At 40.5% G+C, this 23,329-nt stretch overlaps 2 protein-coding genes across 11 annotated transcripts in view; one reads left to right on the top strand and one right to left on the bottom strand.

Annotated features, from left to right (window-relative positions):
- Positions 1 to 17,475, bottom strand: part of LOC117550326 (ribonuclease inhibitor-like) — a 65,900-nt gene extending 48,425 nt beyond the window's left edge. For 8 of the 10 annotated variants that reach the window (XR_004569611.1, XM_034222704.1, XM_034222706.1 and 5 more), the window contains exons 1-4: positions 17,338 to 17,475; positions 7,147 to 7,320; positions 3,763 to 3,936; positions 694 to 858 (exon numbers count right to left, since the gene is read on the bottom strand). Coding sequence is in view for 9 of the 10 variants with exons in the window: in XM_034222704.1 (XP_034078595.1) it covers positions 694 to 858; positions 3,763 to 3,936; positions 7,147 to 7,295 (488 nt within the window). In the remaining variant the exon portion in view is untranslated. The remainder of the gene's footprint in view (positions 1 to 693; positions 859 to 3,762; positions 3,937 to 7,146; positions 7,321 to 17,337) is intronic. The other 2 variants (XM_034222705.1, XM_034222708.1) reach the window with 2 other exon arrangements.
- A 4,955-nt stretch (positions 17,476 to 22,430) lies between these two features.
- The window catches only part of zgc:163121 (uncharacterized protein LOC100038790 homolog), a 31,230-nt gene continuing 30,331 nt past the window's right edge, over positions 22,431 to 23,329 (top strand). The window contains exon 1 of the mRNA XM_034222702.1: positions 22,431 to 22,519. Within this exon, the coding sequence (XP_034078593.1) occupies positions 22,501 to 22,519 (19 nt within the window). The 5' untranslated portion in view covers positions 22,431 to 22,500. The remainder of the gene's footprint in view (positions 22,520 to 23,329) is intronic.

The following is a 23,329-nucleotide window of genomic DNA, read 5'->3' as shown; positions in this document are numbered from 1 at the left end:
AAGTATTATGCTAAAAGCTCAATAACTTAGATTATTATTTATAGTTTTGCTGAATAGTTTCATGTCCGCTTACCTTAGAAACGTAAAATGCGACGGCAGATGGGGAGCATGTTAGCTTAGCTTGGTAGCTTCAGCTAGCTCTGGAACTTCCAGCTCGGTGGCAGCAGGTCCCGCCTCGGCTCCGCCTCTTTGCCCTTATTTGGAGAAGGCGGAGTTGAACTCTGGCGTCACTGTCGAGCCGTTAGTGGCCGACTCCGCCTACTAAGGGCTTCACGGCAACTCTGCAGAATCCTATGGGTGACGTCACGGACCCTACGTCCATTTATATATACAGTCTATGATTTGAACGCATCCCTGTGACCAGCTCTCATAGTATGCCTCTCGTCCAATGAAATGACTTGCTTGCTCTATGACGCATTGAACCCAATGTGAGCAAATTACTCTGAATGCTGCGACGCAGCACCTGAGATTACTTCCTAAAAGTTGTTCACGTTCTCTATTTATTACGTTTAACGTTATATTCGTTCAGTACACTTCGGTACACACTTGTACCGAACCGAAGGGCCCGTACGTACACCGTCACACCCCTAAGATACTCAGTGAGGATCAGAATGATATCAGCCTGATGTCTGCAGCTCAGAGTCAACACAACTGTCTTCATCTCAGCACAGAAGTAAAAGATGGAGAACTGACCTGAGAGTCTTCAGTCTGCAGTCTGGACTCTTCAGAAAGTCACTCAGAACCTCCACATCATAATCCTGCAGTTTGTTGCTACTCAGATCCAGATCCCTCAGATGGGACTTCAGAGCTGAGGCTAGATGAAAACAGCTCGTCCCTGACAAGCTGCAGTCCTTAAGTCTGAATAAAGAAAACATGATGTAACTTTAGAAAACAAAGTTCCAATTTGAAATAACTCCAGGTTTAATAATCTGTTCAGAGATGAAGAAGGTTAGAAAGTGGAAACTCCAACAGGTAACAGCTGTAAGAGAGAAAAAGTGAAAAGATCTCTCATTAATATGAAAGACAACGTGCTTCTACTTCAATAATAAAGAGGTGACTTCACATCTGAAACTCTGCTCCATCTACACTAACTCATGATGTGCAGCCAGACCAATAAAACCCACAGGAACTGATTCAACTCAAGATCACAACGTTTACAAAGATCACAAATATTTCAGGATGAATTTTGAAGAAATGTGAAGACAAATATCCAGAATATTTATATTAGGAATAGTGGAGTCATCAAATCACAGCATCTTCAGTTTGAACTATTCAGTCAGTAAAAGCATCGTGCAGCTTCAGAAAACGTTTTAATATAAATATGTACTTTATAATTTATTTAAAGCATGCTGCAGAATATAAGATGAGTTTCAGGTGTTTAAGATGAGTGAATTATGCTGTGTAGGATTCTCAGCATTAAGATACTCTAGGGGTGTAACGGTTCACAAACATTTCGGTTCGGTACGTACCTCGGTTTTTAGGTCACGGTTCGGTTCGGTACGTTTTCGGTACAGCATAAAAAATTATCACAATCCATTAAATATTTGATGTTTTTTAAAAATTATTATTAAACTGTGAATAATGTATTTACTCAAATAAATACAAAATATAATAAAAATTAAGATGCAGCATTTCGATGAACTGAAATAATCTGTATTTGAACTTTACTGTACTAGTACTCACCAGTGGCGGCTCCAGAGTATTTGTGTTGGGTAATCTATGGTAGGGCTAACCCACACAGTGGTGGGGCTCAGGTCAGTATTTGCAATGTAATTACATACACGCTGCCCTTGACAGTGAAACGCCACGCGTGAGGTTTAGATTATTTCCCTGTCTCAATCCAAATTGAACTGTATGAAATAAAAAACACATTTGTCTTGTAGTAAATAAAAAGGGCGACCTGGAGCCAATCCTGCAATTTCTCCACAGGTGAAAGAGTTGACATGCTGAAAACCCAACCCCTGCAGGGGGGTCTGGGGGGATTGTCCCCCAGGAGATTTTTTGAAATACTAACATCAAATACACATTCTGGTACTCTCTTGAGAAGAAACATAAATAAATCTATTACTCCACGACATATTTTAAAAAATGAATGCCATTTTAGTTTGTTGTTACTTTGTTCTGAAAGCTGAACCTGCTGCTCCTCACAGAGAGAAGAGGGAAGAGGCTGTGAATTACTTTACATTGTGGATAAGGGTGGATAGCCCCCTTTGTTCTGTGCGTCAAAATGAAGACAGCCCACACACCTATCAATCATCAAACCGTGGGGTCTTATTTCATTACGTATTGATTTCTATCAACACGTAATGTTGTATCGATGTATATAGAGATGTACTACAGCAAAAGTATTCTCCGTCGGGACTTCCTGCAACAACACCACGCCGTTATCTTGATTCTGATTGGCCAGAAGACATTATCAAAGATGTTCTATTGAGAAGACGATCACTACGTGACAAAAGTTTTCAAAACCGTTTCTAGTCTTCTGTATTTCCAGACAAGTGGACAAGTGGCTACTGAAATCAATCTTACTAACCGCTGTCTGTGCAATTTACTCCGCGCGAGTTGGCGGACTTTATTTTGCTTACTTTAACATCATTTTTCATGGTGGGGCTAAGGTGGGGCTAAGCCCTTTCTTGGTATGGCTGTAGCCTACGCCAGCCATACCCTGGCGCCACCACTGGTACTCACAAAACATAAACTATTAGTTTTGGGTTTTTATTTATTATTAAACTGTGAATATTCACTCAAATAAATACAACATATAATAAAATAAACATTAAGGTGGAGCATTTCGATTAACTGAAATAATCTGTATTTTAACTGTACTAGCACCTGAGCAGCCAGCTTGACATTAGGACTTGCTTGTCATTGTATTTCATGTTTTTTTAAAGAAAGATGAACTTGTCCACATTGCTTGCCGAAAGGGCAGATCTGCTGAAACTAACAATGTCTCCTGCTGTGGAGAACACCCTCTCTAGGGACAGAGGTAGCAGATACAGCCAGGTAGCGCTTTGCTAACATGGCAACATAAGGATATGTGGCGTTTGTAATAGCTTTGGCTCGGTCTGAACTCTCTGCGAGTGGTGGAGGCTTACATGCAGTGGGAGTTGGGTTTGCACTTCAGTCTTTTTTCTTTTGGTACCGGTGATATTCACGTTCGGTGATGCCTTTTCAAATGAGTGTGCAAGTTTAATGTATTGCCAGCCGCGTAACCTATTTTAGTTGAACAATGCCGACAAACAGCTTTGGTTCGGTCCACCTGTCTTTGTCTCTCATCCTTGTACGTAACTGCGAAACCAAAATGTTCCCAAACCGGAGACTTCAATGATGCTGGAGGATTTTCGAGCTCAACTTTATCTGCGTTCGCCATTTCGACAGTTCCTCAAATTACTGACTACATTTGAACGCATCCCTGTGACCAGCTCTCATAGTATGCCTCTCGTCCAATGAAATGACTTGCTCGCTCTATGACGCGTTGAACCCAATGTGAGCAAATTACTCTGAATGCTGCGACGCAGCACCTGAGATTACTTCCAAAAGTTGTTCACGTTCTCAATTGTTTACGTTTAACGTTATATTCGTTCAGTACACTTCGGTACACACTTTGGTACACACTTGTACCGAACCGAAGGGCCCGTACGTACACCGTCACACCCCTAAGATACTCAGTGAGGATCAGAATGATATCAGCCTGATGTCTGCAGCTCAGAGTCAACACAACTGTCTTCATCTCAGCACAGAAGTAAAAGATGGAGAACTGACCTGAGAGTCTCCAGTCTGCAGTCTGGACTCTTCAGAAAGTCACTCAGAACCTCCACATCATAATCCTGCAGTTTGTTGCTACTCAGATCCAGATCCCTCAGATGGGAGGGGTTGGACTTCAGAGCTGAGGCTAGATGAAAACAGCTCGTCCTTGACAAGCTGCAGTCCTTAAGTCTGAATAAAGAAAACATGATGTAACTTTAGAAAACAAAGTTCCTGTTTAAAATAACTCCAGGTTTAATAATCTGTTCAGAGCTGAAGAAGGTTAGAAAGTGGAAACTCAAAACATGTAAAAACTGTAAGAGACAAAAAGTGAAAAGATCTCTCATTAATATGAAAGACAACGTGCTTCTCCTTCAATAATAAATAGGTGACTTCACATCTGAAACTCTGCTCCATCTACACCAAGGGTAGCCAACACGGTGCCGGCACTTAGTCGCCCGCAGGGGCAACGTGAGTCGCCCGCAGGGGGAATATTCTAAAAATAGCTCGCCAAGCAAATCCAAAATGTATAAAATACACAAAACAAAAAAGGAAATGTAATTCAAATGATCTCCCCTATGCATAAACGAAACCTAAATCATAGCGAACTCTATCTACTTACTACAACTCTATATCTATCTAACATATATCTACCCTTCCTCCCCCACCCCCACAATGAATATCGACCAATCACGTTCTTGCTTGATTTGCGGGACCAGCGTTGCAGTCGGGAAGAAAAGCAATGTGGCCCCTCCCCGCTGATTTTCCTTCTGGCAGAATCTACACATCAGCCCCATTGAACAGCCTGTCATGCCAGCCTATACAGCACATGAGGGCCAGAGTTTTACTCTGTGTGTTGCAACTTGCATATATATTTATTCCACTTGACGCACACACACACGCATGGCGTAATCTCCACTGGGGACAGGGGGGACATGTCCCCCACTCTTTTGGAAATCCCGTTTGTGTCTCCCCACTTTACAAATATGTTTATTATTATTTTTTAACGCAAGCCGTCATCGCCACGGAGGAGCGTCTGTGAGCGAGTGAGACAGAGAGGGAGGGAGGGAGAGAGGGATAGAGAGCTAGGGAGAGCACACCTTTATCTATTTAATATAGATAGAGTAAGAAATCATTCCAATGTGTACTATAGGACAGTAAAAAAAACAGTTTAAAAAGGGGAGTGATTAGTAAAATATGCATAAATGAAAAGACAGAATGGTAACTAGGTAAGATAAGAATAAACCAGTTTAAATGATTTGTTATTGGTTGTGATCATATTCTAAAGATGTTTGGATTATTGAAAAGTATACAGCTCCCTTTCATCTGAGTGCTGAGAGCTGTATCCATACATTCATGTTGTGCTCAAAGTTGTTGAAGCAATATGTGGTCTGAAACCCACCTCGGCTCCGCGTGTCCTTTGATGAGCTGGTCAGATTTATAAAAGAAGGAATTCAAAGCACCAGGAGAAAGGTTAAACTATAATCTGTTTTAATGGTAAAAGAACAACATTACAAGTTAAAAGGGGTACCCCTGCTCTGGTTCGTGTGCTGTTAGATCTTACTATCTTGGCAGCAGTAGAAAAAGAGGCCGGACAAAGCACACAACAGGGATACATGTAAGAACAACGGGGAGGAGTTGTGTAGGATGCTCCTCCCATAGGGCCCATCTATTGGGAGATATAAAAACGATAGCCTGTCGCAGCGAATCAGCGTGAGCCAGCCGAGATGACCCTGAAATAAGAGTCTCTTCAGTTTGAGGTATTTTTTGCATAGACTTCCTTCTCTCCGGCCCCCTTCCCCATCAGTTCAATACACACACAGTTTCACATACTTTTGGTATCTTAAAGATATGTTTACGACATAGCTGTTTATAGTTGGCCAATACAAGTAATACATATCAGTTACTTTAATATCACACACATATTTTAGACAGGTAACCTTCCAGATACTTGACATGCTGTGTCTAAATAAGAAAGTCTCCTCTCCCACCTCTCTAGTCTCCTGTCATGCAAAACTGCTCCTCCTTCATACAGAGTAATTAAGCAGATTTAAGCCAACTACTTCACAATGTTGTGGCAATTTAGTACTCACAACATGAAAGAATAAAACAGAGAGAAATCAATAAAACACAAACACAGGTATAGTTGAGCAGTAATTATACAGCATATATATAGCCACTGCAATGAACACACACACATCCTACCCTGCTCTCCTCCAGATGTTTGCCACGCTGTGTCCAAATAAGGATATCTCATCTCTCACATCTCCACTACTCCTAATAGGGATGTTTCACTTCTCATATTTCCAGCTTCTTGTTATACAGACTGCTACTATTAAATACAAAGTAATTAAGTACACACATGAATATATAAAAACACACTTCTTATATATCAGGTGACATAATACAATTAATATACCAGAAACACACTGTATTAAACTTTCTGCTATAACACGTTACTTCAATTCTCAAAGTGCACCAGATTGATGCATTTAACTTCAACATTTAAAAAAACATCTTCCCAGGGGAGCATGCCCCCGGACCCCTAGAGGGGGTGAGGACCCCCTAGAGGAGGTGAGGACCCCCCTAGAGGAGGTGAGGACCCCCCTAGAGGAGGTGAGGACCCCCTAGAGGAGGTGAGGACCCCCCTAGAGGAGGTGAGGACCCCCCTAGAGGAGGTGAGGTCCACCCCCAAATAAAGCAGGTTAAAATAATTAAATTGAATACATGTTATTTTAGTAAACACTGAAAACGGGTCCCACAGACCCAAACAGCACACAAAGGTTAAAGGTCAGCACATCATAATGTTAAAATGTGCTAAAATTATACACTGCAAAAAAACAATAAAAAGAGCAGTAAAAGTAGCCCCCGACTTGTTTTATTTTTTGAAAGTAGCCCTCACCCTAAAAAGGTTGGTGACCCCTGATCTACACTAACTCATGATGTGCAGCCAGACCAATAAAACCCACAGAAACTGATTCAACTCAAGATCTCAAAGTTCACAAAGATCACAAATATTTCAGGAGGAGTTTTGAAGAAATGTGAAGACAAATGTCCAGAATATTTATATTAGGAATAATGGAGTCATCAAATCACAGCATCTTCAGTTTGAACTATTCAGTCAGTAAAAGCATCACGCAGCTTCAGAAAACTGAAAAATATTAGTGTTTGGGAGTTTTAATATAAATATGCATTTGTTGTATTTTTTATATAATTTATTAAAAGCGTGCTGCAGAATATAAGATGAGTTTCAGGTGTTTAAGATGAGTGAATTATGCAGGGTAGGAGAGTCAGCACTAAGATGCTCAGTGAGGATCAGTGTGATATCAGCCTGATGTCTGCAGCTCAGAGTCAACACAACTCTCTTCATCTCAGCAAAGAAGTAAAAGATGGAGAACTGACCTGAGAGTCTCCAGTCTGCAGTCTGGACTCTCCAGAAGATCACTCAGCAGCTTCACTTCATAATCCTGAAGTTTGTTGCTACTCAGATCCAGATCCCTCAGATGGGAGGGGTTGGACTTCAGAGCTGAGGCCAGATAATAAGAGCTCATCCTTGACAAGCTGCAGTCCTCCAGTCTGAATAAAGAAAACATGATGTAACTTTAGAAAACAAAGTTCCAATTTGAAATATCTCCAGGTTTAATAATCTGTTCAGAGCTGAAGAAGGTTAGAAAGTGGAAACTCCAACAGGTAAAAGCTGTAAGAGAGAAAAAGTGAAAAGATCTCTCATTAATATGAAAGACAACGTGCTTCTACTTCAATAATAAAGAGGTGACTTCACATCTGAAACTCTGCTCCATCTACACTAACTCATGATGTGCAGCCAGACCAATAAAACCCACAGGAACTGATTCAACTCAAGATCACAACGTTTACAAAGATCACAAATATTTCAGGATGAATTTTGATAGCAACAAGTAGTCAATATAGTCTGATTAGCTTAGGTTGCTATGCTAACATCACCTGTAGAATCCCAGAGAAACTTTCATAACCGCGTTGTGATGCCAAAGAGCGTCAATTCAGGCTGAAACACATTCACTTATGGGGATGGGGGATATGTATCAGCTGCTTGTGTGACAGTCGGACAGTGAATACTATACAGCGGCCGCTGCCACGAGTTAACAGTAGACTAAACTCCGGTGCACGAGCAGCACTGCAGCGGGCGATAATGTAGCTGAACCACATTAATAAACAATGAACCACGGCACTCTGGAGAAAGGTAGCCTATATGGTTGGAGAAGTAGTTCTTTAATTTAATCTGGTTTCATATGATTGAAAACTACCAGACGCAGTCCTCTATTGATGTTGTGAGCGGTGTTGCGGAGAAAATTAGCGACGTAAAACGCTGTGTGGGTCATAAGAAGGCACGTAAACGGTTACGTCATGACGCAAACGATGACGTAATGACGCAATAATTCACCTTTGAACCTAATTCCCCGTTCCACCTGCATCTGTAACAATGAGTGGAACAAAGAAAAGAAAAGTCGAAAATGAGTGTCGAGTGTTTAATGAGTAGTGGACAGCTAAATATTTTTTCACCGATCTGCTACTGGCCCGGCCCGTCTGTCAAATTTTAAAACTCATAGTGGCCCATCCATCCATCTTCTTCCGCTTATCCGTGGTCGGGTTGCGGGGGTAGCAGTTCCAGCAGAGAGCCCCAAACTTTCATTTCCCTGGCCACATCAACCAGCTCTGACTGGGGGATCCCAAGGCGCTCCCAGGCCAGCGAAGAGATATAATCCCTCCACCTGGTCCTAGGTCTACCCCTTGGTCTCTTCCCAGCTGGACGTGCCTGGAACACCTCCCTAGGGAGGCGCCCATGTGGCATCCTAACTAGGTGCCCGAACCACCTCAACTGGCTCCTTTTGACGCGAAGGAGGAGCGGCTCAACTCCGAGTCCCTCCCGGATGACCGAACTTCTCACCTTATCCCTAAGGGAGACACCAGCCACCCTGCGGAGAAAACCCATCTCGGTCGCTTGTATCCGCGATCTCGTTCTTTCGGTTATGACCCATCCTTCATGACCATAGTTGAGGGTAGGAACGAAAATGGCCCGGTAGACAGAGAGCTTTGCCTTCTGGCTAAGCTCCCTTTTCGTCACAACGGTGCAGTAAAGCGACTGCAGTACCGCTCCCGCTGCTCCGATTCTCCGGCCCATCTCACGCTCCATTGTTCACTCGAGAACAAGACCCAGAGATACTTGAACTCCTTCACTTGGGGTAAGGACTCATTCCCTACTTGGAGTGGACAGTCCATCGGTTTCCTGCTGAGAACCATGGCCTCAGATTTGGAGGTGCTGATCCTCATCCCAGCCGCTTCACACTCGGTTGCGAACCGATCCAGTGAGTGCTGAAGGTCGCAGACCGATGAAGCCATCAGAACCACATCATCTGCAAAAAGCAGTGGTGCAATCCTTAGTCCACCGAACTGCAGACCCCCTCCCCCACGACTACGCCTCGAAATCCAATCCATGTATATTACAAACAGGATTGGTGACAAAGCGCAGCCCTGGCGGAGGCCAACCCTCACCGGAAATGGGTCCGACTTACTGCAGAGGACCCGGACACAGCTCTCGCTTTGGGAGTACAGAGATTGGATGGCCCTGAGTAGAGACCCCCTCACCCCATACTCCCGCAGCACCTCCCACAGTAACTCCCTGGGAACCCGGTCATACGCCTTCTCCAAGTCTACAAAACACATGTAGACCGGATAAGCGTACTCCCAGGCCCCCTCCAGGATCCTTGCGAGAGTAAAAAGCTGATCCGTCGTTCCACGACCAGGACGGAATCCGCATTGTTCCTCCTCAATCTGAGGTTCGACAATCGGCCTGACCCTCCTTTCGAGTACCTTAGAGTAAACTTTCCCGGGGAGGCTGAGTAGTGTGATGCCTCTGTAATTGGCACACACCCTCTGATCCCGCTTTTTAAAAAGGGGAACCACAACCCCGGTCTGCCTCTCCTTCGGTACTGACTTCCACGCAATGTTGATGAGACGTGTCAACCATGACAGTCCCTCAACACCCAGAGCCTTCAGCATTTCTGGGCGGATCTCATCCACCCCCGGGGCTTTGCCTCAGGAGTCCCCCGGGATAACAAATCCCTGAAGGCCTCCTTCTTCAGTCGGACGGCTTCCCTGACCACCGGTGTCCACCAGGAGGTTCGAGGGTTACCGCCCCTTGAGGCACCTAGGACCTTGAGACCACAGCTCCCCGCCGCTGCTTCGGCAATAGAGGCTTTGAACACCGACCACTCTGGTTCAATGTCCCCAACCTCCACAGGAATGCCTGAAAAGCTCCGCCGGAGGTGTGAGTTGAAGGCCTCCTGAACTTGGGCCTCCTCCAGACGTTCCCAGTTCACCCGAACTACACGTTTGGGCTTACCAGGTCTATCCAGAGGCTTCCCCCGCCACTCAACCCAACTCACCACCAGATGGTGATCAGTTGACAACTCCCCCGAGCCAAAAAGTTTGCCCACCCCTGTCCTAAAGCATGATATATATCAGGATACAGCCGTTGCGTATTTTATTATGTGAAGCACTAAATGTTTTTAGAAAAATATCGACTCTTTGTTTGTAGATATCTAAACTAAAGCATACAAATAAAGAGAGTAGGCCTGTTATACTGAGTGATATATATTATACACACTGCTCTGCTTTCTGCACGGACCGCACAGCTGTTCTCACTGTAAACATCGCGTCGCGATGAAAGCAGTTAATAAAATAATATCCAGGGGATGCATGCAGAGCTGTCATTGGCTGAGATAAATCCGGCCATGCGTCACGACTCTTGTAAACATCACCATTGCCGGAAATACATCCAAGGAGGATCCGGAAATTAGTGAAATGAGAAAGGGCCCTAGGCTGAAGTCGAATAGTCCATTTAGCTTAGGAACCTTCTTAACCGAGTGAAATGACCCGGAAGTCCCTCAGTGGCAGCCATGATAAGTGCCGTTCGAATTCTCTACATGAAAGGAAAGGAGGGCTGCGGTCGGATAATCCAAAAATCAGCTCCTAACGTCTAACCCTATCGTCTATTCCTTGACCTCTAAGTGAAACGTCACGGGGTTAAGGGATAGTGGATAGGAGAATTCAAAAGGACTTAGGAGAAGAGACTGCAGTACTTTAGAGAATCCGAATGCACTTTCACTATCCGACGTGTTTATGATGCGCCAGCGGACGTCATTGTGTGCGTCTGCTGCTGTGGGGTAACCATGGAAACTACAGTTTTCTACAGCGGACTACAACATGGATGTTTAATAAGAACGAGGGACTACTGTAAACTCATCTAGAGACTCTGTGCTCTGATGCTGCTGCTTTGCTTTATGAACGGGGACAACAGAGAAACATATTCTTCATGACCAAAGTTGGAATTGAAATTCCTACATCCAGGACATGGTTAAACCGTACACCCCAGCGCGTGCACTACGCTCTGCATCAGCCAAACGACTCGTTGCGCCCTCGCTGCGAGGGGGACCCAAGTTCCCATCGGCAAAAACACGTGGGTTTGCTATCCTGGCTCCAAGATGGTGGAATGAGCTCCCCATTGACATCAGGACAGCAGATAGCTTACACACCTTCCGGCGCAAACTGAAAACTCATCTCTTTCGACTCCACTTCGAGCGATAGAACTATTAACAAAGCACTTATATACTAATAAAGGACTGGCTTACCTAAAGCCAGTTGAGTAGCACTTGAAATGTATTGGCTCTATGAAACCTGATGTACTTATATGATTCTGTTTTCTTCAGGTTGTGTCTTCCTGGTCGAATGTACTTATTGTAAGTCGCTTTGGATAAAAGCGTCAGCTAAATGCAATGTAATGTAATGTAATGAAATAAAAAATGAAAGTGAAACTTATGCTCGTCACCCTCTCCCTCCGGTCCACATTAATACAAATGATCCCAATACGTATGATTGTATGAAAAGATCTTAAAATCAATACAAATTTATTTATTATAAACGTTAGTCCTTAACATCTATCACTGTGTATATCACCATTCAAACATCTTTTAAAAGTTTTACAAACCCCACACAGCTCAGTAAAGACTGAGATGTTGACTTTATTTGATCATTTCAGTAAAAACTAACGTTCATATTTCTCTTTTTGATTATGATACTGATGAACGTTCAAAACAAAGCACTTTGGCAACTTACCACATACGTTTTAAAATGCTTAATAAGCACCGTAACTTTCATGATATCATTTCTCGGTCATAATCGGTTGTTTCCGTGAACGGCCGACTGTTGTGTGACGACAAATGCTGCGGCTGCAAGGCCCTTTCGTCGAGGGAGGTCCAGTGGTTCCTAAGCTAAAGGAGGTTATAAAGGAAGTTAGAAACCTCCTTTCCTATCATCTAGAGCAGTGATTCTCAAATGGGGGTACGCGGACCCCTAGGGGTACGTTGGGGTACTGCAGGGGTTACGTGAGGTAAATAAAATAAAAAGGTTAATTAAAAAAATACCATGCATGATTACAAAAATAATCTTAGTACAATAAGTTAAATAGAAAACACAATTGTATATAAAATATTCCTAGAACCACTAAGGGGGTCCTCATATAAACATGTTACATTTGTGTATTGTATTTATGGTTTTTAATAATATATCATTTTGTTCATTGGTTTGTTAAACATATATTAATTCAATTGAAAAACTCCTTGGAAAAATGTTTTTTTCATGCATAAAGATGAAAATATCCTTAGTTGGAACATCACTATATTGTAATTATTTATACTGGCTTTTTCTGTCAAAAATGTCCGGGGTCGGTCAGGGGGTACTTGGCTGAGAAAATGTTTCAAAGGGGGTACATTACTGAAAAAAGTTTGAGAAGCACTGATCTAGAGAATTGGAACGGCTCTTATCATGGCTGCCACTGAGGGACTTCCCGGTAATTTCACTCCGTTAGGAAGGTTCCTAAGCTAAATGGACTATTCGACTTCAGCCGAGGTTTCAAACTTCATTTATAACCTCCTTTAGCTTAGGAACCACTCGACCTCCCTCACCGAAAGGAGAGGAGAAAATGCTGCCCCACAATGCCTTGCAGCCGCAGCATTTGTCGTCACACAACGGTCGGACGTTCACGGAAACAAACGATTATGACAGAGAAATGATATCATGAAAGTTACGGTGCTTATTACGCATTTTAAAACGTATGTGGTAAGTTGCCAAAGTGCTTTGTTTTGAACGTTCATCAGTATTATAATCAAAAAGAGAAATATGAACGTTAGTTTTTACTGAAATGATCAAATAAAGTCAACATCTCACAGTCTTTACTGAGCTGTGTGGGGTTTGTTCAACTTTTAAAAGATGTTTGAATGGTGATATACACAGTGACAGATGTTAAGGACTAACGTTTATAATAAATACATCTGTATTGATTTTAAGATATTGTCATAGTTCATACAATCATACGTATTGGGATCATTTGTATTAATGTGGACCGGAGAATCCGTGTATCTACCGTCCAATTGTTTTTCTTTATTAAACACGTAAACGGAAGAGCGTCTGAGAGGCGTTTTTGCTTTTTGCTTTTTACCTTACTAAATGGTCAAATGGTCATTGGAATGAGGGGCGGGGCGAAACTCACGGAAGTGATTTCAAAGCAAAAGCACTCGTTTGTTAAAATCACACTTTGAATCACTACAGTATCCTGCTGAAGGACCGGTGATTATTATAAACAAGGGGAATTTAGCGATCACAACGAAAACGGCCAAGACACATATTGAGCCCAGAAAATGGATAGATAGATACAAAATATAATGTTACCATTAGTTCTTAATGAAATTGATACTGTTTGACTTTGTATTAGTTAGCCTACTACTTACAATACGTTGAAGTACTTTTACTGTGTATTTTTTGAGAAATACTCTGTCAAAGTCCCCTGCTGAGAACAAAATCAAGCCACTTCTGCTAAATTTGATGAGGGAATTATTTTTTATTTCCATTAGTTCTTCGTGAGGTTGATCCTGTTGGACTCAGTACTACTGAAACTACCCCCACAAGTACTATGAAGTACTTACTGTGTACTTTTCCAACAATCCTCTGTCAATGTTCCCTCCTGAGAACAAGAATGCATGTTTCTCTGCTATTTTGAATAAGCGTTAAAAAAACCTTTCTTCATGAGACTGATATTGTTGGACAGAGTATTTTAAGAGGATGGTAGACTGCACACTGACCCACTCTGTCACTCTTGTTGGCCTCTTATGATGCTGCTGTCTTTTAATATATGATTATTTCTCAGCCGCTAATTCGTCACAGATTCTTCAGTCTCATCAGCCTCATCCTTCCATCAGTCCCAGCACACTTCCAGTGTCTGACTCCAATGATATTGTCCTGATGCTGTAAGGGTGATGCCCCATGATCACACAGTGCCAAGGACCTCATATTATGTCTGTCATTAATGTTACATCACCCATTATAACAATTTGCTTTCCTTTTTCTCTTCTCTTAACTGAATAGCCCTGTCTTTAAGTATAATACAATGTAAAGTCCTTTTCCTGCACCATTTTAAGGCTTCAAAACAGGCATTGTCACTGTATGTGTTTGGAGAAATGACACAATCAATGGCCCAGAATTGTACTTTATAAACTCTGAATCTTGTGGTGCTTGAAGAAATACAGACTGCTAAGCCGGCCAGGTTATATGCCTTTTTTGCAATATTTATTAAAATGTCAGTAGTTATTTAAACAAATCACTATCTGAGGATAATACAAGCAACCATAAAACACCCGTTACTAGAGCCATTGAAGCCCATGAAGAATGTATCCTTTCACAAATATTTTCAACGTAAGTTAAAATTTAAAATATTCTTCATTTGCAGTATTTTTTTTAAAAAAGTGTTCAGAAAGACTGCATCAATTATATATATATATATATATATATATATATATAATATCAATATTTTTATTAACTAACCAAAGTCAATTTAAATAGCGGGCAAAAAATTGGTTAATTGCCATGCATGTGGTGTTTGATATAGTTTTACGCTCAATTTCAACTATTTTAGGCAGAAAAACGTATATTGACGAAACCTTTAATAATTTACTATAATTTAGAAAGGTTTTTGTGAGAAATCATTTCAAAAGTAAACTTATTTTTCATTTAAATTTGAAATGTTTGCCCACAACATTATTAATTTATACATTTTTATCAATTTTTTTAAATGATGAATTCATTTATTTTAATGTATTTCCTTGAGGCTGGGGAAGATATCCAGCATGTAGTTCAACATGCAAATGTTCTAATGCAAGTAAGTATAAGTATAACATGGAAAAGTAAATAAAATACGTTTCATAGGAGGATGTGGATTTATTTTCAATCTATAATTTAGCTCTGGCCTTCACTCACAAAAAAACATTTTGTTGAATTGGACACATTTTTCGAAGGTCTATTGATTGACATGCAATGACTGGGACTGAAGGAAGAACCTGCGATGAATGAACTAGGAGCAGAGAAATAATTGTAGTGGCTATTTGTCAACAACACCAACGTTTCAAAAGGCCACTGAGGCACCAGTTAGCAGATGTTACGCAGATCAGGAGCCGGTAATTAATCCATTGTCCAGACAAGGCATCAACGTTTTCGTGGTATTTATTAGTTTCACCTTGCGGGAACAATACAGCAAAAGATGTTTAAATGTTTGCTGAAACTCAGCCCTGACACTGGTAAAAAAAAACATATACCTTCCCGGTGCCCACTGCCTGCTGCTGTGCCCTGATTGCCTTAAATAAACCCAGCTGTGTGCCCAAAGTGACCCATCACCTTCAAAATAAAAGCATTTCAGCTGGAACACAACTTAACTTAAATAATATGGCTGTAAATCAATTAATTCTACAAAACAAAATAATAACAAATAAATACATTAAATAAATGTGAAAATACTGAATAGCTTCCACAATAATCATATATTAAAAGACAGCAGCATCATAAGAGGCCAACAAGAGTGACAGGGTGTGTCAGTGTGCTGAAGGATAGACCAGCTATCCAGGCCAGACTCTAAAGACTTTCCAAGGTGTAAAATGCTGCTGCCGGAGTACTGACTGGAAGTATTGCTGATATCATGTCCACCATCCTCTTAAAATACTCTGTCCAACAATATCAGTCTCAGGAAGAAAGTTTTTTTGAACGCTTATTCAAAATAGCAGAGAAACATGCATTATTGTACTCAGGAGGGGACATTGACAGAGGAGTACTGGAACAGTACACAGTAAGTACTTCATAGTACTTGTGGGGGTAGTTTCACTAGTACTGAGTCCAACAGGATCAACCTCACGAAGAACTAATTGCAACACAAAATAATTCCCTCATCAAACTTAGCAGAAGTGGCTTGATTTTGTTCTCAGCAGGGGACTTTGACAGAGTATTTCTCAAAAAATACACAGTAAAAGTACTTCAATGTATTGTAAGTAGTAGGCTAACAAAAAGAAAGTCAAACAGTATCAATCCCATTAAGAACTAATGGTAACATTATATTCTTATCATTCATCAAAGATAGCAGAAAAACATGCATTATGTAGGCTACTAAGGAGGGGACTCTGACAGAGGATTACTCACAAAGTAGGCTACACAGTAAAAGTACTTTATTTCTGGTAGAAGTCAAACTAGAACCGAGTCCAACAGTGTCAGTTTCCTTAAGAACTTGTGGTAAAACATATTTGTATCACTCGTCAAATATAGCAGGAATGAAAAGCAGCTGATTTGAAAAAACTCGAGAGGCGGCGGAGTTGACCGCAGTGCAGAATCGCTGTAGCCTATAGTTTAAATCTCCTAACAACGTTGTCCATTTTAGACAGAGGCTTATTATATTTACAGCCCTTAATAACATCCATTTTCTGGGCTCAATATGTGTCTTGGCCGTTTTCGTTGTGATCGCTAAATTCACCTTGTTTCCCTTTGTTTATAATATTATCACCGCTTTTGTTTTGAAATCACTTCCGTGAGTTTCGCCCCGCCCCTCGCTCCAATGACCATTAGACCATTTAGTAAGGTAAAAAGCAAAAAGGCCTCTCAAACGCTCTTCCGTTTACGTGTGTAATAAAGAAAAACAATTGGACGTTTCACTCAGATTATCCGACAGCAGCCCTAGTCAAATTCCTCGTACGTGTGAACCTACCTGGCCACACACACACACACACACACACACACACACACACACACACACACACACACACACACACACACACACACACACACACACACACACACACACACACCACACACACACACACACACACACACACACACCACACACACACACACACACACACCACACACACACACACACACACACACACACACACACACACACCACACACACACACACACACACACACACACACACACACACACACACACACACACACACACACACACACACACACACACACACACACACACACACACACACACACACACACACACAGCTCTCCATTTGGTCTGCGCTGGGCAGTTACCGGTTATGTTAGAAACCAGGAAATGTCACCTTGGACTCTAGAAAATATATTTATTTTTTTATAACCAATTGTTTTATACATACAGTTTAACAGTGTAAATTATTAATGCCTTGAACACGCAGCAGAGCCTGTTGTTAACACTCACCCTGTTTTCTTCCTCCTGCTCTGTCGAAGTATATAATGGAGTCTGGGAGTCTGGCAGTCTGACTTCACATTTTCACTTTCAACGTCTGCAGCTCCTCCCTCTCTTCAACCAGCCCTATCAGCTGTGTCACTACCCGATCTGCAGTGCGCATGTGCGAGATGGTCCGCCATATTGGACAACTCCGGACGGCAACCCAAGATGGACTTTTGACACAGTGGCTTTTAGCAAAGCTCAAAAATAAAACGAGAGAGAGAGATGAGTTATTGTTATTATAACGTGACTTCACTATTATTTAACAACTCTTTTTATGGGGTTCTTTTATTTGGGGTTAAGTACATTGTCAGAATAAGTGAGAAATGAATTCAACTTCTGTTAGACAGCTATCATACTGAATACATATTTACTGTGAATGTGTGCAAAAATGTATGGCATATAGCTGTCTAACAGAAGTTAAATCCATTTCTCACTTATTCTGACAATGTACTTAACCCCAAATAAAAGAACCCAATAAAAAGGGTTGTTAAATAATAGTGAAGTCACGTTGTAATAACAATAACTCATCTCTCTCTCGAGTTTTCCTTTTGAGCTTTGCCAAAAGCCACTGTGTCAATGTTGTCCTACTTGGGTTGCCGTCCGGCGTTGTCCAATATGGCGGACCATCTCGCACATGCGCACTGCAGATCGGGCAGAGCTGCAGATCGGGTAGTGACAAGCTGAACAGGAACACATAGATATAGGGATTATTTTCAGTAAAATAGAAATATACATGCAGCTAAAAACAAGCAGAACATAGTTATTTAATAAAAACCCAGTACAAGTAAACATCCTGTATTTAAAACCTCACTAAAGTTAAAGTGTGCAGGTGTATTGCTGCATTTATTGAGTTTACTGCTCTAAATGTTTTAACTCCTTAATATACTGTTGTTTAGATTAATCTGCAGCAAGGTTGTATTGAGTAATTAGCCTTTAGCTTGCGAGAAAATAGCTAGCAAAAAAAGAATGTCCGTGTAACATGCCTTCAATCAATGAAAACAACTTCAAGACCGGGACTATTTTATATGTTTTAATATGTCATCGCCACTGTCAGGTTAAGAGGCCATGGAAAGTTCTACACAACCTCTCTGAAATGTACCGACAAAAATAGTTACCGTTTGAAACTTGAATGTTAAATAAGAGTATGAATTCTTGTGAAATATTTATACATATTTAGTTAATGATAATCCTCTAATGCAGTGGTTCTCAACTGGTCACGCCTCGGGACCCACTTTTTTCCTTTGTCAATAAATCACGACCTGACATTTTGAACCACTGAAATCTATTCAACAAAAATTTGTGCTGTAATATATACGCTTTTCAGCATACGATATTAATTAAAACGGTCAGATTTGACCCGAACACAACAGGAGGGTTAAAAAAGGAAACACACAAGTCATCTGTTGCACACAAATTAGGTTTTTTTAGGGACTAATCTTTAATATTTTTCTCGTGAAATACTGGATAATTATACTTCTTTGGACCCCTTAAATATCAAAATAAACTCTTTGGTTGAAATGGTTAAGTGTTAGACATATATATCATGTTTGTAATTATATATGCCTTATTTTAAAGGGTTACAAGCCAACAATATTTGGAACCAGTGATCAGTAGGATGTTATGTCGGTATTTGGTTTTATGGACAGAATCATTATATGCAAAAAACAAAAAAGAACTTATAGAATATTGCCAGAAAAAGTATATATATATTGTGAATGACATTGCTGCTCAGCGGCTCAAACTAAGGCGGTAAAATAGACTTCTTTACATCACAAACACATCCTTTATGCTCACATTTTAAACATCTTTTTCACAGGTATAGTTAAAAGGGTTATCACTGTTTAGCTCGCTGTAATAATTAGCTTTATGGTTGCATTCGCTGGTATCCTCCAAAGATGGCCGACATGATGTTGATGCTGTCACATTCCCAATTGTTGTGAAACTAAGGCAGTAAAAATCATTTGTTGGTCTTGATATGCCACACCTGTTATTTTGTGTATATAGAAAATGTTTTAGATCTTTGAGTTCATCTCATGAAAAATGGGAGCAAAAACAAAAGTGTTGCATTTATATTTTTGTTCAGTGTATATTAGATATGTTCTTGCCATTTTCCCTCCCTTTTTTCATAGCAGTAGTATAATCTAAAAATAGGATTAATTTCCTTGTCTAACCTTATGCCAACAATACTGCAATAAACTCTACAGTGAAGACTGACAAATGATGTGATTTCTGATTTCCAAGCTGATCTGCAATCTGTGAAAATCTGTATGATCACACATATTCCTTTAGGATGCTGTTTCCCACTCCCAAATAACAGAATAAGACACGTTCTACAATGGAGTAGTATATGTTGAACTGTTTCGTTTATAACAGTGTGTGCATTCACCAGTTGGGTGGGTTAGCAGATGGTCATCTTTGGTAGACACTCTCCTTTCTTATTCATTTGGGATTTGAACAGTAAGTAAGGGATAATGTGCCGCGAGGCTGTCATGGGGAAAAGAACACCCGACAGGCTCATTGGGGATCTTGACCAATTGACCAATCAGAATCGAGTATTCAACTAAGCCATGTAATAATTGGTAATAAATTCAGGTCCAATTCCCCCAATTTCTGTTTCAAAGTCATATTTAAAACAAAAACAAAACGGTTGCAACGGATCACTATATAGTATGCAAGGTGTTTGCAACATCTATTCAGTTGTACTATTTCCTTAACATGTGCATTTTCAATGAAACAATCCAAACTTGCTTAACACATAGTTTGCACATGCTAGTGTGTCTGTGAAATGGTGGAACTGTTGACAACCAGCAGATGGTCTAAAAGTCTCTGTGAGCAGTAATATTAGATGCAGTTCGTATTGTGAACGCCAGGGGTCATTATCACTATGTGAGTGGATCATTTTGATATGGAAGAAGCTTCACCAGTCAGAGCAGTTTCCTCTGAAAGAAGTTGCTGTTTGGCAGACCTCAACTTTAAAGTTCAGTTTGCTGGCATATAATTATAGTGATTTATTCCATTCATGGCAATGATTATAAAACTAAATATGTTCACTTTCTCTTTTTGTGTAGCCGATGATGGAAAGGAGCAGGGAGAAGCATGCATTAATGGTTGAGCTTCAACTCCCTGAAAGGAAACTAGTTTCCCCACCTGAGTAAGGAATGAGAAAACAATTGGAAATATGTTGCGGTACTCTCGTCATGGTTCAAAGGCTTTGTTAAGGACATTTACATACCTCTCCGACCCCTTTTGTGTTGATGGATTAACATGCAGTTGGACATGTTGAAATGTCATGGGTGGAAAGTTAAACTTTTCAAAGTCTCTCCCCTTTTCTAACTCTCTGAGCAGAGCTATCATTAAACAATTGTACGTGCGCACTTTAGTTTTCCCTTAAGCCCCGCCTTCGATCTCCGCTTCTAGTTGTTTTTTTCCACTCATGGCAATTATTTCAAGACCAAACATGAAAAGATAAGCAGTTTGTTAGTCCATGATGGAAAGGAGCAGGGAGAAGAAATTCTTATTTTACCCCTTTCTCAGAAATCAATGGTCTGTCAATCACAGCTGCTTACAACCAATACTAACAGTAACATGAAACCAAAAACACAATCAATAGTCAACATCAGAGGTTACCTGACAGCTTCATACTGTTTAGTTATTCTTTCTATATACATTTTCTTAAACCCAAATATGTTCATACAGGCCTTTTAAATAAGACGAATGGAGAGGGAGAATAACTCTGGATGCGGCTTTTAGGGCATTTAACATATTTAAACCCCTCATGATTCAAATAAGGGCTATACAAGTGTTATTACTGGATAGTGTATTTAGCTGGAAAAAGTACACCCTGATTTACGGACTTTAAGTCGATGGGAACAAGTATTTGTGTGCGCAATGACGTCACAGACTGACACGGACGTTGTAGTACCCACGTTTGGCCGCAAAACATGTGAAAACTAGTAGTATTTCAATTGACAGAAAATGTGTTGCCAAATAATAAGATTATCAACATATTGTCTTGAAATTTAAAAAAGTGTGCTTATTCTGGCTCCTCTGATAAAGGCTTTGTGTGAGGGCTCATCTGACATGGAGGGAATGTGTAAAGTTTAAAGTTGAACATTTCTAAATTATGACAAAAGGATGCCTATTTAAACTTCAACATGTAGATGACACAACTAATTTAAGTTATATTTCACATTGATATAAAATGCATTACCAATAATTTGTCTATTGGTTCAATTTTTCTGAAAATATCCTAAATGTCGTATTGTAGCTCCTCTAATGAGTTCAGATTCTCAGTTTGATGTCATTGTATTCTCTCTATATATGTAGGTGTCAGATTGTTGACCAAACACAACAGACAGTTGAAAACGTCCCCTAAGACTCCTCAAAAAATCATTAAAGATCAAGGATGTAGTACAATATTTCAGAAAATAATAGCAGTTTAATCAATAATAGAACATTGTTGCTGGTATCAGGCTGAATTGCAGGGTAATGGAAAGGTACTGCATTTATGAATCAGAGAAACACAGTTTGGTAATATTCTGAAATGAAAATGACCATGACTCAGGTACTTGGTTTTTTCCATATGGACACTTGATTGACAAGTGTGAACACTCTTGCCTAAGGTCTTTGGCTAATGAGGATTATGCTACAGAACAAAATAATTGTTTGGGTGCATGTGGCCCCTGAAGTAAAATCAGTTCGACCCCCCTGTTCTTAACACAACATTGAAAATGTTTGAATATGTTTAAAGATTGGCAATTTCAACAAAATGCAAAAAACTGAGAAACAGAAGTTTCAAACCCTCTTCAAATAAAACCAAAACCCTTTTTGTTTGGGTTTACCTTGCTTTACCCAAACACTGTGATCAAATAGGAGAAAGGAAACCTATAGCTCTAACTAGTTACACAACTAAAGCGTCATCCTTTCAGTGGAAGCCAAACAGCAGCTGGCTGCCGACCACACCTCCTCCACCTGCTGCTCAATAAAAGAAGCATGCTTCCCCTCACTGTCTGAGTATTTATAGAAAAACTGAAAAAAGATTACAACTGTTTTTTTGTTTCTATCATCAGAGTGCTATAATAGGTCTGAACTAAATAGCTCTTTGAGGAACTGACATTCATTTGTACTGACATGGATTTCCTACAGCAAGGTAGGATACATTTTAATGCCACTCTATTTACACATTAAGTGAAGATGTGAACTAGACGTGATGACAGTAAAGTGTATTGTTGCAGCTCTTCTGTTTGAATGTGACCTGGATATGATAAGGCATTCATGTAAAGTGTATATCATATGTTAATTCAAATTAAGCGTGAGAATTGAAGCTACATTTTAATTAGAGAAACAAAACATAGGGGGAAATAAGGTAATGTAATCAATCATAAAAAACGTATAGTGGCATCCTTAATGACAGGCTAGAAAGAGCTACAGCATTTAGTGTAACACTGTGTGCTGATCTGCAAACAAGGCAACAGCTATACTGTATCTGAGATGTCCACTTTGTTTCATGCCATTCCTTGAATGATATAACAGACAAATAAAGAACCATCTTCTAAACAGCAACAATACTGGACATTAGTGTGATGATTATGATTACAATTACAATCTCTCATATCTAAGTATATGAGGTTTAATGCCAACGACCTGTAATTTAACCAATTTGGTCCTAAGGACACATTTCACTAACCAAAAAGCATTAAAGCAAACATACCCTTACATTGGGGGTTAGCAGGCAAGCTGTCAGGCCATTTGAATAGAAAATGTAGGTGATTTGATGACACAGAGACGCTTACAGGGGTAGACATTAAGGGTAAAATGCCCTTTAGACAGAGGCCGGGCCGGTGGAATTGTATTATCACTGGCCCCACCATTGTACTAACCACTGGCCCAGAGCGTTCGTCCACCAAAAAGAAAATCGACTAATAATGAAGAAAATGATCACATTGTTGCAGTAGTAATT

This window comes from Gymnodraco acuticeps, unplaced genomic scaffold, assembly GCF_902827175.1.
Source record: "Gymnodraco acuticeps unplaced genomic scaffold, fGymAcu1.1, whole genome shotgun sequence".
In the NCBI taxonomy this organism is placed as follows: Eukaryota; Metazoa; Chordata; class Actinopteri; order Perciformes; family Bathydraconidae; genus Gymnodraco; species Gymnodraco acuticeps.
Note: the sequence above shows the minus strand (reverse complement) of the source record. Positions and strands in the feature narration are given on the sequence as shown.